At 38.5% G+C, this 12007-nt stretch overlaps 1 protein-coding gene across 1 annotated transcript in view; it reads right to left on the reverse strand.

Moving 5' to 3' along the window:
- The window catches only part of WWC2 (WW and C2 domain containing 2), a 93597-nt gene that overhangs the window by 42492 nt on the left and 39098 nt on the right, over positions 1–12007 (reverse strand). The window contains exons 3-4 of the mRNA XM_054382984.1: positions 3896–4099; positions 2896–2972 (exon numbers count right to left, since the gene is read on the reverse strand). Of these exons, the coding sequence (XP_054238959.1) occupies positions 2896–2972; positions 3896–4099 (281 nt within the window). The remainder of the gene's footprint in view (positions 1–2895; positions 2973–3895; positions 4100–12007) is intronic.

Genomic DNA, 12007 nt, shown 5'->3' on the forward strand with positions numbered 1-12007 from the left:
TGATACTTAAGCACTCAAGTTTGCAGCTTCTGGCTAATGAATTTTCTGTGACTAAAATGCTTTCGATCTCCGTTTTCTCCAAAGCAAAATCAGTTCCCTAGATGAGGGGTTAGGTTCAGGCTTTCAGAAACTATTATCACTAGTTGCTTTACCTGAAAGAAAACTGTTTCATAGCGAATAGCTAGCATGACAAATAGACAACATCTGCAAAGCATATACTTAGGACTCCTTAACTATTTCTTTCCTGATTAGCATGAAAACTCCAAGAACAATCTTTCAAGTGTTCTGATAAAGGTTATAGAAAATGAACAGATATTGCAATGTGTAAAATAGGAAAGAAGTCCCAACTTCTGAGAAACACAGAATGGCTACACTTTTTTTCTTTTTTAAAGTCACAAAAATGTCAATTTATAGTAATAGCAGAAGGCACGTTTGATTTCAACTTAGAAGATTGGATCTCTCAGAAACCCTTACATTTTTCTTCAAGAACATCTTCAGTGTCCTCTGCTGTAATTCATCATCATTTCATTATCAGGAAATGTGAGCTAGGCACATTATCCTAGAAGGATGTGACCTACATCATAATACAGAATCTGTGTTTACTGCATCATACTTGCATTAAACTATTCTTGTGCTCCTTATCTTCTCCTTCAAAACTTTCCTATAATTCCCACTTGTTCAAAACTCTTCTCTTGCTTTATCCTTCACCTCCTTCCTATTGCTTCTGCACATCATCTTAAGTCACCTGACCAGGCCTTTTGCTTCCTTTTGCAGGCTCCTGTGCTAACCCCCTTCTATTCCCAGCATTCAAGTGCTAATGGAACCACGATGACAAACTGCCTTCCTCTTGCCGTTTTATGAAGGTCTATTCTTTACGTGCTGCATATGCACAAACTATTCTGTGATTGTATGTGCCTTGTGGTACTGATTACTAATTAATGCCCCAAACAGTCCCACTGCAGAATCAGGTCCTTCAAGTTCAACCTTATGAGAAAGGTTCTTCTGCTTATTTAACAATGTCTGATTTCTGTCATATTTTCTCCACGAACTATCGCACAGCAGCAATTCATGAACCCAAAAGGCTCAACATGCATATATTAAGCTCAGCTAACAAGGAAAAGGCCAAAGACCAATTCAGAACTTCCTCAAATGCTGTTTCCCCCTTCAACCACCATTAACCTAATGATACGAGTAAGCCTCAGCCAGTGTGTGAGAAACAGAGTACATCTGACCTAATAGTTCACTAAACAATGGGCAAATTCTACCTAGCTGGCTAGCAGCTTACTAATGACTAACTTTGCCTTCCATCAAGTCCATGCATGCATATACTGCAAAATGCCGAAGGGTGGCATATTAGCAAGCATCCTCAAACACTCAAATAAGGGTAAACCATTGTAACAATCATACCTCTCTTGACATCTTCCATGAAAGCCACTTTCCAGCCCTAGCATCACAGGGCTCCACTTTTCCTTATCTCAATGATTTTCATATCCAGTGGCTTTGGATGACCAATTTTATGCTGATACATATATTCTTGGACTGCACCCTCCTAAACTCTGCAGACAAGATTCAGGTCACCTAATTTTAGGTACATATGCAACTTCGACTTTGCAATGCCAATAAATCAGGTGTTGGGAACTAGCAGTTCTTGACTCCAAGAAGCCATGAAGAGAGGGAAATGCCTCCAGAAAATTAATTACTGTGATTAATGAATGTGCCTCTCTCCACAATTAACACATTGTAGATCTGCAGCCGAGAGGTGATTAAGTGTTCCTGCACCTTTTGCTGGGAGGAGATCCGTGACAAGTAATGGGAAAAATTGAGATTGGTAAGGATGAGCAGGTGTACAAGCAGTCAGGAGGGCAACATCCAGATACCAGGTTTACAGTGTATTCCATCTCTGATTTATACTGGGGTTTAAAGTTGTAATGAGCTATTCCACGGTTCCATTTAAACATTAATTGTTTAGACTCATAACTCTTACACCAGGTGAAGGAGGACGTTACTCTAATAGGCTTCTGTGAGTGCTGTTCTGTGAGGAAACCAGGAGGGGGCAATAGAAGAGCTGAGTAACTGCCATCACTTCTGCTCCCATAGAGTCTCTATTCCAGTCCTCACTGAAGGACTATGCTGTGAGGTGCTGTCTTTAATCTGCATGATTTGATCTGGTTTTTTGGGTGTTTGTTGTTTTGTCGTGTTTTGGTTTGCCTTCATTGCTAATTACTGAAAGCCTAGCCACAGAGCATTATACATCACAAAGACATGAACTTCCTATATAGATTTTAAATGTCTTTCACACCATTTTCTCTCCTTATTCATGATAAATTCACTACTCTGTGAATCAAAATTCTTTATATGGAGTTCACTAGTGACCATAGTTAACATAGCTGACCAAATAACTGACTTGTGTTCATTATCAATTTCAAAACGTGAACACAAGCTTTCTTCATCTGCACTGTTCCATTTGACAAAATGGAATGAAAAGTATTTTTTTAAACCAACAGAAACTCGAGGCAGTTCATGTAGCTAATAGTGCATTTCTCACAGAAGAAAGATTGTGCAAAAACAATTATTTAGCTGCAACTCACTTTGGCCTATTGTTTTTCTATTTTCACCTAAAGATTTTTACTCTTCCTTTTAAAAACAAGAGCATACAGGTGAAAACAGTTATTTGACTCATTTAAGTACACATCTAATTAGAATAACTGTCTCCCCAAAATGTGTTATCTGAAAGTAAAAGAAAAGTTCATTAAAAAACTCTGAACAGTATTTAATGAGACTATTAGAAGGTTTCAGTACCAGGGTTCAATTCGTGTCTGCTAGTTCAAGCTTTGCTTTTTCTAATCATAAACTTTGAACACAGAATACAAATGAATATGAGTTAAGCACTCTCACCCTTAATCTTGTAGTGGAGATTTCAGCCTTCAAAATGTCAGGGTCATACTTTGTGCTTGATGAGGAGCCTGAGAACACTTTCCCAAAAAGACAAAAAAGGACAAATATTTAAGTACTTTTAAATCATTAATTAGTCTCTTCCTTAATGAATTCACATTGGTCAAAAACTTTGAAGTGCAGAAAGGCTTATAATGCTTTCTGAAAAAAAATCTTTTATAGATTAGTCAGCACTGCAGGAAGGTATTAATTAATGAATAATCAAAATTTGCCTTTTCCCCCCTGCCACTATTTGCTATTTCTTCTCCTTTGCTTATGCCAGGAACCTAAAGTAGCACCTAATTCTATTTGGCTTTCTATCCCTTACTTTCTGTCCTCATCTTTGGGAGGAGAAATCTTGTGAACACCTCTTCCTGGAAACTGTAATTCCTAAGGAGATTTCTAGAAAGCAGAACATTTAGTCAGAAGCTTCAGAGGTCCATCACACAATTCTAAGAGAGACGTCTGGCCAATGACAGGCCTCCAATGTCACTTTACTGCACACCAAATCCTTGCCCAATATTGTATCCATACTTCTCCAACCACAGTGGACAGGCTACAAAACAATTGTATGCTATTCTTATGAAGCAGCAACAAATTCCCTTCTGGCAGACACCCATCAACACACCAGGGACATTTCAGCATGCAGCCATGAGTGCAAGAGATCCTATTTATGTTGAACCTAGATTTGGCAGAATTTTGTCTGATACATTGCGTAACAAAATAGATTTCAGAGCCACCTGATCTAAACCATGGCTCAAAGAGGTTGTATCAGTGTGGAAAGAGATCTCATCAGCAGATACCTTTATATACACATATGTAAAAAAAAAAGTAGAGATCCTATCTCTGAAGAAGCCAGAGTACAAGATGTTCCTAGTAAACCCTGAAAACTCATCCTAAAGAGAAACAGGATTCCCTACAAGGCATAGATCAAAAGTTATATTGTATTCTCTGCTGTACTTACAGCTTGTACGAGAGCTTGATTTTTCCTTGTAGGCATCATTCAAGCGTACATACTCATCCAGTGCAAGTGCTAGCCTCTGTTCTTTCACCTGGTACAGTTCTTTCTGAGCACTGAGAGCATCCTGGGCTACCATAAGATAATCCTTCAACATTCTCTCTTGTTCTTGCCTCCATTGTTTCCTGGGATCTTCTATTTGTGTTGTTTCTTTATAGGAGAAAAAGAAAGGATTTAAAGAGACCTCCACTGAAATCCAGTGACAACTAAATTGTTTCTTTGCCAGTAATCCACAGTTATAGAAGTCTAAGCCATTACTTGCCTTTGGTTACCAGACAGATGTGCAATTTTAAGTTTTGCTTTGCCACAGCACTATGTGTAAGAAATGCTACTTAAGCAATCAACTGCAAAGCTGGAAATTAAGGTACAATGGGTAAATACTAATGTAGATAATTACTACATCTTCAACCTTGAATTAAAAACATCCTAAAACTCAAGAAAAAAAAATTGCATACAAGTATTTGGAAATAATTGGATCAATAAAACTTTTCAATTACATTTTAAAATTGAACATATTTCTGAACATCAATGAAAAGTAATCTTAGCTATTTTTTCAACCCTTCTTCTCCCTACTTCATTAATTTTTACAGCCACATGTTATTCATATTTTATAGTAGTTATCTCTCTCCTTTCCCTCTACAAAAAGAGTTTTATATTCTCCCTTGCAACTGAACCAACAGATCATTAACTCTCCAGATCTTCTCATCTAACTCTACCCCTTCTAGGCACCTGATACAAAGCTATGGTCAACAGCCAGTGGGCCACTCTCAGAAGAAATTTCACTCCATCAAAGACCAGTGCCCAAGATATATGGGACTGAACTGCCTTTTTCAAGTGACTACTTCTTTCCACCAACTACCCAGGTAATATAAATGAATAGGCTGAAACAGGCTCTAAATTTATGAACGACTTCAGGTCGGCATTTTAACTCCAGCAGCCACAGAAGACAGATTGGCATAGAATGTGTACACAAGATCAGACATAATGTAGTTGCATATATTAAGAATGTACATGATGAGACTAATCTAATTGTACATTTTAAGATTTATTCTTTTAACATGAACATACAAAGAGGAAGAGTTAAGGCTGAATCTTCTGCCTTATTAATATTTCCTGACTTAGTACAGCACTTTTTGAAGCTGTATAATGAATATTCTTCGTTTAAAACTGAACAAGACATATCTGTCAAACTTTTCGTGGCTAAATGCACACATGCACCACACGGCATTGTCTTTGTAAGATACATACTGTAAATCTACTTAGATTTACAAGATTAAAAATAATATTCAGTACTGAAGTATTTAAGAGCAAAGGCATTTACTTAAGAATTTTTCTGCAAAAAGGAGGAAATTACTCTGGATTAGACCTCTAGCACTTCAGTTCTTTGAATTGCTTTACTGTGAGAACCAGTGCCGGCGGTGGTGGGGGAACAGGAACGTGTAGCTGAAGACATGGGATGGAAAACATGATTGCCCTAAACTGTAACTGAAGAGTACTTTTGGGGAGAAGGCATTCTTTCAACTCCATATAAGAAAACAGATAATAGCAAAATCTGATAAGGACAGTTTCTGGACAATAACAATTTTCCATACTGATTAACAACCAGTTTTTCAAGAGTCTTTTTTGGTGCTAGTATCACATAAACCAAAAGACACACAAATAAAAAGAAGCAATGCATAAAACTAACCCTGTAGAATCTTAAACTGACAGTATCTATATAACCACTTTTCTGAAAAAGAAATACACCATTTACAAACATGAAAAGCCTTTTCCACTTGGGAAAGGTATTTTTAGATGTACACAAGGGCTGCATCCAGAGTATAAACCATGTAAACTCAAGCACAGTGCATAAAAGGTTAAAGCAGAGAAGCTTTATACACAGTTGGTTTTCCAATAACCCCAACAGGAACACTCTACGTACACACACATGCACACATCTATACCTGTTTATAGCCACCTGCTCTTTTCCACAAAGACATCAGGCACACAAAGAAACAAATCGATATCTTTTCTCTCCTAAATGGTCAACACATGTCCCTATCCGTGGCCACTTATTGCTGTTGTGCTTTAACACACCTCCACATTCACAGTTATTTACACAAGATAAGAAGTGCTGGTTTCCAGAGCCCTACTTTTTTGTGAGGCAGGATGAGGAGCATGGAGCAGGATTCTCATGGGTCAATGATCAAATAGGATAAATGCAGTTATGTTGGTTTTTTAGAAGAATGTAATGATGTGATTGTGTTTTAAGAGTGCAACCAGCAGCCACCAAATAATCTTACAAGATTGGAAGGTCTCATCTTCGAGCATGTTGTAGGTAATTGCCTTGTAGGTTTTAAGTGAGGATTGCTCAACGTGCAGCCCAAAGACCAAATGTAGCCTGCAGAGTTCTAAAATGTGGCCTACAGATGCCCTGTCCTTGTGACTGCAAGAGAAGGACAAAGCTGATCAACAGCAGATTATTTTGTATCGCTGACGAATAAAATCAAACATTTTCTTTTTGCCTCTCCGAGCTGCATGTGCAAAACAATACTATGATTACATGGGCTAACAACTTTTATACTGATAGTCATAAACAAGTTAAAGGTGACCCTGCATTTTAAAACCGCACACTGTAGCTTCAGCATAACTTCAGCATACTGTGGTTTTGGTATCTGCCTACGTAGGTACATTTACTGATCAAATTATTCTCAGCCCATTCTATCTACATTTATTTCATTCTGGAACAGGTAATCCTGAAAAAAACCCAAAGCAGTACTGGAATGACTATCCCAGAATTGTTTCTCAACTTTTAACCAAGGCTCTGGAGTATTTTTCACTCTATCTTTTTAAATGTTATGAAATGGAAATCCCAAAGCAGTGTATCACTTGTTTGGTAAGTTGTTCATTTTATATACATTAAAAACCCGTGTGCAGCAGCACCATATGCTTGTTCGTCTATATTTTAATCAGTAGGTTTATCCCACAGAGATAAAACCTACATATATAAGTACTGATAATATTTCTTACTGGAATGCCGCACTTTGATAAGTATGTTCATTTGAGCACAGGTACCTTCCATGAGCCAGTAACAGTTTTTTTAAACACAGAGCTCTTTCAAAAACAAGTATTTAAAATTCTCAGAATAAAGCCTCACAATAACAAGGCTTTCTTTTCCTTGGACAAGAATGTTTTAAGTGCCTGATGCTAGGCTCAAACCTATCTGCACTTACATAGTTACAGACATGACATTGAGGGAACAGCTTACTTAACATTTCAAACTGAGATGTGAAGCCCTCCATGCTTAAACCAAAGCATAAGATTTAAACCACAAAGAACATCCACACATTTTCCTGCCCTTATTATTCAACAGTTAATGCAAAATAGACTTGGGAGATCTCATTTCATTTCTAGGGCAGATACACGTTTCCACTGGTGACTGCAACATGATGCCTTAAAGCCTTGTCTGCTGCAGATACAAATCGTGCAAGATTGCTAGCTGGACAGTTGGGGAAGATGTTAGTTCTGCTGGTCAGGTGAGCACTGGTTATGAACACTATACAGACCTATAGGTTGTATCTGTCCTAGAAAATGCTAACTGGACTTTAGGCATCAGCAGTGGAGAATGAACGAACCTGGGCACATCTGCCTGGGCACAACCTCTCCAATGCTTTCTGCATCACCAGACAGTTAAATTCAAGAGTTCAGTCATTTCGGGCAGAGAAAACGAAGATACACTGCCATTGTATCTTGTGGCATAAACACAGATATTAACTAAAGGAATCTCTTTTAAACAAAAGTGTACATCAGGCTCTATCAAAAGCACTACTTAAAGAAAAAAAAAAAACCTCTATATATCAAGTTCCTCTGCCCAATCACAACAAAATTATTCATTATAACAGAACTAGGAGGGGGGGTGATGTGCCCGATACTCAGCAATTTATTTCCTCCTAAATTTAGAGATCTAAATGACCACCCACACTGGGGGTGGAATTCTGTGAGACAAAACACACTTGTGGTCTCATCCAGTGGAACCACACAAGCACAGGATGGCATGCTCCACCCAAGGACATTCCTCTGCACTGAAATTATCACAGCTCTGTAACATAGCAGAGGAAGCTGTTCATGAAACACATTATTCCTGTCTCACTTCCAGGCAGGTTTGATGGACTAAAACTCAGCTAAGAATTTGGCCGAAAAATTAATTGAAAACCAAAATGTCAGGACTGACTCTATGCCTTGAAATTTTCTTTATTCCTTTGGTTAGAATTTGCTTTAGGGGCAGCAATGTTATGCATGCTCTGTGTAATTATACAGAAGATACAGAGGGTACAGGCTATAGTCAGGTATACTTTTTTTTTTTAGATGAAGCTTTGCCAAATTTTTACAGAACAGAAAGAAACTATTACCTTATCAGCAGTAGATTGCATTTCCCTAAAACACATTACATTAAAATCCCAGTAGAAATTCTCAAAGGGAAGAGAATGGCTCCCTGACACCCTACTGCTAGACATGAGAGAATTGGACATTTCACTACAGTTTAACAGTATGCGGAAGCAATAGTTTTCCAACATCTCCTTTCATCAAACAATCACATCGACTGGCTCTAGAATGACTCACAGGAAAGCTGTCTTCAATCAGACACTGCATTTAGGCAACACAGTTAGAGAACAAATACTCTCAAGGTGTCCCATTAAAAAAAATACCAGGTATGTCAGATTGCTTCTTGCAAAAGACATACACACAGTGAGAGGAGACAAAATCATGACATTATACTTCATCTTGGAGAGAGAACTCTCACCTGTTTAACACTTGTCTGTGTTATTCCAGCTTGCAAATGTAGCAGAATCATCACAGAATAGAGTCTGTTCCAAGGCAGAGGAAAGTTGCATGCCACAGCTAGAGCTGTTACAATATCCCTCACCTTTGTTTTTGCCAGTGATGGCTTTCATCATGTTAGTCCATGTTCCCCAGCATTATATACTCATCTCTGGTGCTTACTCAACCCAACACAAAGACTGTTCAACATACTAAACCCACCCAAACACTCACTGGCTCCAAAAGATAACATGAAAGCAGGTACATTGTGTTCTAGCAAGTTAGGTGAGTTGTACCATGTTACCAAAGATCCAGTATAAAAGAGGAAGAACCACACAGCTGGGGAAGTAAGGAGCCATCCTTTTTTTTTGGCAGCAGCAAGCCTACTTATGGATCTAGTCATTCATTAGAATGTTAAATAAGGATCTACTCATCAACATCATGCACCTTCTCCCTTCCACAGGAAAGTTTCTGGATATGTAAACCAGGGGTACATGATGAAACCCTGAGAAGAGGGTAGTTCTGACTGATACACAAGTATGCCACCTGCAGAGCTGTGCTTTTGGCTACACCATGTAGCCTCAACTCAACTAGGTACACTGTGTCAGGGTGGCAATGTGTCTGCCTGAATTAGTAAGCGATGGAAGGGTAACTCCATTACACATCTCTGGCTATGTTGCATACTACTTGCAGGACTACTAATTCCAGCCAAACACAACCGCACCTCCAGGCAAGTAACACAGGTCTCAAAACCCCAAACCCAATAGCTGAGTACAAACAGGATCCCTCATCAGTAGTGCTTCTCTTAAACCTCAGTAGCTGAGGAAAGTGCACAATCTAAATCCAGATTGCTGTTTTTTTAAAACAGTCCCCAAAAGCCTTTGCTGTGGTAGGACTGCATCCAACTCCAGAGAGGTGGCTTGAGAAGGCAGGGATACCTGGGAAGCAGCCTCCTGCATGCTGAGGGCAGGCCTCTGGAAAAGGTCTGCAAGCCAAACTGAGGCCAGCTGCAGCAAGCAAGATTTCAATGGTATTTCACAAAAATTTCTCAAGACAGCACAAAGTCAACAACAACTCTTTGACTTCTAGTATTGTAAGAGGATAACACCAATTAGCTTAGTGGTGGGTGGTAAAGCAACTCCATCCACAACATTACATACTCACTATGAGTATGTTTACTCTACAATATCCTATGTTTGCTTGATAAAAAAAAAACTGGCTTTCAAATCTCTGCCCACAATCAGACCAAAAAAAAAAGTACAAATATTGTATTTCAACTAGCATAGCAAATACTGCAGGTGACCGAGATGTAAGTCTCAGTGCACAGCAAAGCAGGAAATGCACCAGCACTGGTTTCGGGGAGAATAACAAAGTGGTACCAGACTGGCTTAATGAACACACTTTACATACCAGAGGCCTCCTGAAAGCTTTTCCACACACACACCCCTTATTCCTCTTCCCCCTGCTTTTAAAAATACTAACCATTCAAACATAAACAAGAAAAACAGTTCCTATTCAAAATTTTGAGGAAGAATTCTCAGACAAGTATTGTGGCATTTCACAGGGACGTATTTGTTCAATAGGTATATAAAATAAAGAATAGCACATCAGAGAGAGCTGTTGCAGTAAGACCATGCAGGCCAGTGAGACAACATATACAGTGTCTTAAAAATTATTTAAAACATTGCTGGATACTCAAAGAAAATCATATTCTACCACATGTTAAGATGGAATATAGGTTCTAAAGAGAGAACGCTAAAGAGAGACATGAAGGAAAAATATGCTATTGACAGTATGCTCTCAACTGAGCTCTCTACATTTTGTTTCCTGCCACAGAATTTGCACACAAACAAGGCCTCTCTCTTCCAGACTCCCCCTTCACTCTTCCACAAAATAATCCTGTGCTTGAATTTGAGTAACAAGATAAAACGAGAATGTGTTCCATCTATACTGTGCAAGCATGAGCAGACATCAGTAAATATTTATTCAGAGATTTTTATGAAGAAATATTGAACATGGCACATTAGTTTCCTCTAGCTATCAGGTAGCACATGCTTACAGTAAAAACCCTGAGCATTTTGCTCTACATTATCCATCAAGGAGGTAATGCTCTGCTGCTATGGCTTATCAGAAGCAAGACATAAGAAAAATATGCAAATATGATCTTTAAATAAAAGGTAGGAGCCTTTATTCCAGAGTCTTTGTTACTTGAGCCCTCCTTCTGTAGCCACCATGTACCAGATCAATTGCTTCCTATAGCCATGGGGCAGAGAAGATAGCTAGAAGATAGCTAGGGTTTTTAAAAAACCATGTGTGTTTGCGGACAAAAAGGAGTCTTCACAATTGTTTCACAAATGCTTGCATGTCACTATTTGCTTGGAAGACGATGATGGGTCATGGGAACACATGGTACACATATATGATCATGATACACCATTTGACTCCCTCAAGCTAACAGCAATTGCAGACCTGTGGTTGGATTTTCAGATTTCTTCCTTATCTGAAAATACCATCTGGCATCCTTTCATATATATAGATGTACTGGAGTCCCAGGCTGGAGCAGAGAAGAGCCAGTCTATCAAAAAATTAAAATAAAATTAAAAAAAAATCCCTGTGTTAAAACAATCAGTTGCACAGTGTAAACTGTCATGGAAGTGTATGATTACAGTAAGAAACAGAATACCTGTAGTTAAAATACTGAGTTAAGTGTCAAACAGTAGGTAAATAGCTAGGCTTCAAAATTTTATGAAGAGAAATAAAGCAAGGAAACAGGCCTCCAATAAAGTCTATTCTCAAGCTAAGCAAAGACAAATCCCTCTACCTCTAAGCTTTCTGATGTTTTAGCATCATTCTGACTTAATTTACTTTTTCTTTGTGGATGAAACAGTGGTAGAAAGCTGCCTCTGGGAAAAGCACATTCATTCTTCCAAAGCGAACAGTTCAGTTTGAGGGGAGGAGCTGCAGAAGCAGAGGAGGCAGAGGGCAAGGCAAAAAAATCATCATATTGAGGTACAGAATGACCAAAAAAAATGCTGTGATGGTCTGTGTGGTGATGGTCTGAAATACTACTGGATTAGGAGTAATTCCTTCCCACCCTTACCTTTTTAATACAGTTCCTTTCTTCTACTTTTGCCACTAAACATTACTAACAGCAGAGTATGCATTTTATAAGTTAAATAAACCAATGCAATGAAGAAATAACCACTTGCTTGGTTACTCCTGAGCCTGAAAGTAAGAACTGGAAGCAAATGGGCTAAGTTA

This window comes from Indicator indicator, chromosome 8, assembly GCF_027791375.1.
Source record: "Indicator indicator isolate 239-I01 chromosome 8, UM_Iind_1.1, whole genome shotgun sequence".
In the NCBI taxonomy this organism is placed as follows: Eukaryota; Metazoa; Chordata; class Aves; order Piciformes; family Indicatoridae; genus Indicator; species Indicator indicator.